This window comes from Lacerta agilis, chromosome 2 (assembly GCF_009819535.1).
Source record: "Lacerta agilis isolate rLacAgi1 chromosome 2, rLacAgi1.pri, whole genome shotgun sequence".
In the NCBI taxonomy this organism is placed as follows: domain Eukaryota; kingdom Metazoa; phylum Chordata; class Lepidosauria; order Squamata; family Lacertidae; genus Lacerta; species Lacerta agilis.
This window is the reverse complement of record NC_046313.1, coordinates 115,352,260-115,358,102: the sequence shown is the minus strand read 5'-3', so window position 1 is coordinate 115,358,102 and position 5,843 is coordinate 115,352,260. Positions and strand designations below refer to the sequence as shown.

Here is a 5,843-nt window from a genome sequence, read left to right as displayed (position 1 = left end):
GTTTATACTAGATACAGCTAACCATCTTCACCGATCCACTGATACGAGGTAAGGCTGCCACTCCCACTGAAGCTTTTCTCACATTCCACTCGTTTACATCGCTTTGCCCCTGTGTGGGTTCTCTGATGTGTATTGAGATTCCCTCGACGACTGAAGCTTTTCCCACATTCCGTGCATTCGAAAGGTTTCTCCCCTGTGTGGGTCGTCTGATGTCTGTGAAGGCTTCCGCCCGTGCTGAAGCTCTTCCCGCACTCCGCACATTTGTAGGGCTTCTCGCCCGTGTGCGTTCTTTCATGTTTCGTAAGGTGTGTCCTCTGACTGAAATCCTTCCCACACTCGGCACATTTAAAGGGCTTCTCCCCTGTGTGAGTCGTCTGGTGTCTGTTAAGGCTTCCGCTCGTGCTGAAGGTCTTCCCGCACTCCGTGCATTTATAGGGCTTCTCTCCCGTGTGAGTTCTTTGATGTAAAGTAAGCTGCTGGCTCTCGATGAAGCTCTTTCCACACTCTATGCACTTATAGGACTTCTCTCCCGTGTGGGTTCTCTGATGGGAAAGAAGACTCCCACTACGACTGAAGCTTTTCCCACACGCCATGCATTTATAAGGTTTTGCCCCGGTGTGAGTTTTCTGATGTGACGTAAGATTATAGCTTTGGCGGAAGCTTTTCCCGCACTCCAGGCACTTATGTGGCTTTCCCCCCGTGTGAGTTATTTCATGCGCAGTCAGACTTTTGCCATCACTGAAGCTTTTCCCACACACAACACACTCGTATGGTTTCTCCCCTGGGTGGATTCTTTGCAGAGAATTAAGGCAACCGCTACTAACAAACCTCTTTCTACACTCCATACATTTATAAGGTTTCTCCTCTGTGTGGGTTTCGGGATGTGCGTTAAAGGGACTGCCGGAAGCAAAACATCTCCCGCAGTCCACGCATGCGTACATTTTCTCCCTTGTGTGGATTCTCTGGTGTGCATGAAGGCTTCCGCTGTGGATGAAGTTCTTTCCACATTCCAGGCACTTATACGGTTTTTCGCCCGTGTGAGTCCTTCTATGCGTATGAAGGCTTCCGCTGTTGCTGAAGCTCTTTCCACAGTCCGTACACTTGTATGGTTTCTCCCCTGTATGAATTCTTTCATGGGTAGTAAGGCTTCCGCTATCGCTGAAGGCTTTTCCGCACTGTGCGCATTTATAGGGTTTCTCCCCAGTGTGAGTTCTCTGATGAACGGTAAGATGGTGACTGTGACCAAAGCTCTTTCCACATTCCAGGCACTCATATGGTTTCTCCCCTGTGTGGGTTCTACAATGCCTGTTCAGGTTTGATTTATCTTTGAATGTTTTCCCACACTCTGGGCATTTTTCTTTTCTGTTTCCTTTCTGATCTTCCTGTGGGATTAGGAGTTTGTGGAAACTGGCACCCTGAGAAACAGAGAATCTCTTCCTCCTCCCTGCCTTTGGTTGGTTTCCCATGTGCTTTTTCCATCCCCTCTGAATGCCAAGCAGCTCCTTCCCCACTGAATGGTTAGCCGTTCCTGATGACACCTCAGATGGCTCCGCAGAATTCTCATTGTCCTTCTGTCTGAGGCCTGCTTGCAGAAAAGTAAAACTTCATGTTAGGAGTTCAAGGCAGAAATCTCATCAGGGGGACTGAGTCAAATTAGCCATTTCCCTAATGACAACATCTCCAAAATTCTCCCCATTCTCCCCTGTGCGCGCTGCTGAAATCTAGCTTACAGCAGGCGCTCAGCTGTATTCCTCTCAGCTCTAAAGATTGCTGACTGCAATGTTTTGCATGATTATTTCCAAAAGCTTTACAGTATTCCAAAGTTCACTACAATGCCCAAGCCCTGGTGCACTATTCAAAAGTATAATAATAATAATAATAATAATAATAATAATAATAATAGAATAAAACAATTTATTTATTGGTAAAAATATTTCATAGAATCATAGAATTAAAGATTTAGAAGGGATCCCAAAGGTCATCAAGCCCAACCCCCTGTTATGCATTAATGCTGTTCATAGCCATCCCTCCCAGGGCTCGAACCACCAACCTTCTGGTTAACAGCCAGATGCACCGACTATGTTCCGTGGTGGCAAATACTCAGAACAGGAGTTCCCCCTCTCCAACATCAATCAGCCAAATAGATCTTTACCCACAGAGTCCAGATTCCCACAACTCTCCATCGTGGCTTCCTTGCACAAAGCTCTGTGGCCTGGATTGCGGAGATTTTACTCCCCTTTGGCGAAATATGCAGACACCTTCTTCTCTGCTGAAAGAAAGGGAGGATACTTTACTCCAATGTAATTCCCCCCACATGCACCACTGCTCCCTGTTTGAAAGGGGGAATAATGGTGTGGCCAATGAATAAGCCAGACGGATGCATAAGCCAAGCAGGGGAAAACTTACAAAGCTGCTGGGAGAGTATTTTATTTTATTTTATTTTATTTATTTTATTTACCGGTATTTATTTATTTATTGTCTACCAATAGTGTGGAGGCTTATGAAAAATGCAGCAATTTGATTCTTACAACCGGATTCAACTAAATAGTTGTGCTGGAAAGAGCCAATGCAGTGAGTCCTGTTACTGCAAAAGTGCTTTCTCTCTCTCTCTCTCATTTTTAATAATTTTTCTGTTTTACAATTTAGAATGCTCATTTAAACAACCTTAAAATATCCATGACTTCCCTTCTCTTTCCATGGTTCATTCTGCATATCATATATCCCTGCATATTTTAGGTAAACTAAACCATTCAGTATTCCATTATTGCATCCATCAAAGCTTATTTACACTGCTGTATTTATCTTAATGCTGCCAACGTTTTCAAGTGTATTTAATTCCCTGCATATATTTAACAAACATTTCCAATCTTCTCAGTGCAACAGTGCTTTCCCCCTCCTCCCACCTCAGTGCCCCCTCTCCAAATCAGATGGGGGGGCAGGAGAACCACTGCCTGCAGCACTGTGTATGATATGATATGAAAAAGGCAACATGTGGACCAAATAATGCAGCACTGTACATGGCAGGGAGAGGCAAGAGAGGGTTGTTTCTTTTTTTAACTGTTTTGTTTGTTACTCTGCTGTGCATTTGTCTTCTTATAATGCAAACCACCCTGTCCGGCTGGGGGACGTGTCGCTACATCCAAAATCAATTTGAAGTCCACAGCACGGTGATGGATCAATAATATTCGACATGGGCGATATGTCGTGAATCACGGTGCGTGTGCACTCTAGTTTTTTAAAACCGTGATGCGGTAAAAATAAATGACCAAATTATGTTAATTTGGATATGCAGAAGATATTAAAAATAAATTTAAGGAACCACAGAAAGAGGGGGAAGGAAGTCAAGCTTTGAAATGTCAAAATGATGGTAAAATCAGTGAAATGTATAAACCTGAAAAGTATTTAAAAATATATATGAAATGGACAAGGCTGATTTTGCAGATGGGGAAGGGGAAGCGATAACATCCTGCAGTGCCAAATGTGAAGAGAAGGAAGGCCCCCCCCCAGCTGCCTCCAGCATCTCTCCCCACGAGTCTCTTCCCTTACCTGAGGCGTCTGTCAGATTTTGCACTCCAGCCCCCAAAAGAGACGATCTAGGTGGGGCTTCTGGTGGCACCATAGTGGCTGGGGTGGGGTGGGGAGAGACAGAGGAAGCATGAATCCTATGCCAGTTTACCTGCCAGGTGTGGCTGGACTACACCTCCCACCGCCTTTTACCATTTGTGATGACGGCTGGGGATGATGGGAGTTGTAGTCCAGCCACGATCTGGAGAGCACCAGTTTGGCAAAGGCAAGGGAGCCCTCCCAGATGCAAGGAAAAGCAAGCCACAGGCATAAGCTAAGCAGGTTTTCTCCTGCTCTGGAGGGCAGGATCTGTACCAATGGATTTAAGTTACAAGAAAGGAGATTCCGACACTAGGAAGAACTTTGTCACAGTATGAGCTGTTCAGCAGTGGAACAGTCTCCCTCAGGAGGTGGTGGACTCTCCCTCCTTAGAGATTTTTAAGCAGAGGTTCATAGAATCACAGAATGGTAGAATTGGAAGGGACCCTGAGGGTCATCTAGTCCAACCCCCTGCAATGCAGGACTATTTCACGCAATGTGGGGCTCGAACCCACAACCCTAAGATTAAGAGTCCCATGCTCTACCGACTGAGCTATCCCAGCTCATTTGTCATGGATGCTTCAACTGAGATTCCTGCATTGCAGGGGGTTGGACTAGATGACTCCTGGGGTTGCCTTCCAACTCTACCATTCTGTGATTCTAGGTGCAAAGCGCACCAGATCCGAACTCTGTTTGGTAGCAGGTCTGAGCCTGCCTATCCCTGGCAGAGAGAAAGCAAGTATTTCGACAAGTCTTCCGGCAGGGATTCTTGCATGGCAGCGGGGTTGGACTAGATGCTCCTCTGGGGTCCCTTCCAACTCTACAATGGCATGATTCTGCAGTCCTCCCTGCAATGCTGTCTCTTCTGTCCCGGGGTTAGTGGAGAGAGATATCTGAATGAGAAGGGAGGGCAAGAAGACAATGCAATGCAAAGCGGGAGGGGGGCTTAGAGGGGCAGACCCCCTTTGCAGCTGCAGGAACTCGGAGTCTTTTTTGGGGAGAGAGTCTTTTTCACACACCCCTCTCTCCCCCCCCCCACCTCGCAAGCAGGGCTGATTCCCAGACACCCTCTTCTTTCCCCCAACCCACACATTCCCCAAGCGAATGAATGATGGGATGGGCAGGGAGGGGGGCGTGTCGCTTCAAAGGGGATCGTGCAATGGAAACTTGGCAGATATTTTGAGCCCCTTTTGGGTTGCATAGATCACGACCCCCTCCCGCCACCTGCGAGTCTAAGAGAGGAGTTAGACTTTCCCTTTCTCTCCCAAAAGGGAAAATCCTCCCTGTTCCCACCTGCTGCCCCTCCCAATCCATCCCTCCAGTGTCGCCCCCTCCTCCCAATTTATTCATTTTTTTTTGGGGGGGGGTCTTATCCTTTTCTGCACAAACACACCCACCCCTCCTTCCTTCCTTCCCTCCCTCCCTCCTGCTGAATCTCACCTGGCCTGTCCTCCTTTCACTGGGAGGCGAAGGCACCATTGTCTGGCAATTCCACCCTCACTCCCACACATGGGGAAAGCTTCCTGCCTCTCTAGGAACCACAGCTCAGTTCCTAAGGTTCTTTGGAGGACTGAGTTGGCAGGAGCTGCCTCCCCTCCCCCCCCACAAAAAAAGAAATCACAGTTGCTTGAATTATTCTTTCTCTGTGTCTCTCTCTTTCTTTCTCTTACACACGCAGAGCAGACTCTCCAAGTGCCCCTATTTTCCAAGGACAGTCCCAGATTTTCAGGTTTCTGATTTCTTTCCTTAGGGTGTCCCTATTTTCATCAGAGAAATGTTGGAGGGTATGGAGTTATAAATTAGAAGACGCCTGCTTCTTGGGAGGAAAGCAATGACAAACCTAGACAGCATCTTAAAAAGCAAAGACATCACCTTGCCGACAAAGGTCCGTATAGTTAAAGCTATGGTTTTCCCAGTAGTAATGTACGGAAGTGAGAGCTGGACCATCAGGAAGGCTGATCGCCTAAGAATTGATGCTTTTGAATTGTGGTGCTGGAGGAGACTCTTGAGAGTCCCATGGACTGCAAGAAGATCAAACTTATCCATCCTTAAAGAAATCAGCCCTGAGTGCTCACTGGAAGGGCAGATCCTGAAGTTGAGGCTCCAGTACTTTGGCCACCTCATGAGAAGAGAAGACTCCCTGGAAAAGACCCTGATGTTGGGAAAGATGGAGGGCACAAGGAGAAGGGGACGACAGAGGATGAGATGGTTGGGCAGTGTTCTCGAAGCTACTAACATGA

The 5,843-nt window shown here is 47.1% G+C and overlaps 1 protein-coding gene across 1 annotated transcript; it reads right to left on the bottom strand.

Moving 5' to 3' along the window:
• On the bottom strand, positions 1 to 2,253 carry LOC117042719 (zinc finger protein 345-like). Its single transcript, XM_033142340.1, has 2 exons — positions 2,153 to 2,253; positions 1 to 1,582 (listed from the first exon to the last, which is right to left on the bottom strand). Exons 1-2 carry the CDS (start codon positions 2,181 to 2,183, stop codon positions 18 to 20), a joined length of 1,596 nt encoding a protein of 531 aa, XP_032998231.1. The 5' UTR covers positions 2,184 to 2,253; the 3' UTR covers positions 1 to 17.
• Between the last annotated feature and the right edge of the window lie 3,590 nt (positions 2,254 to 5,843).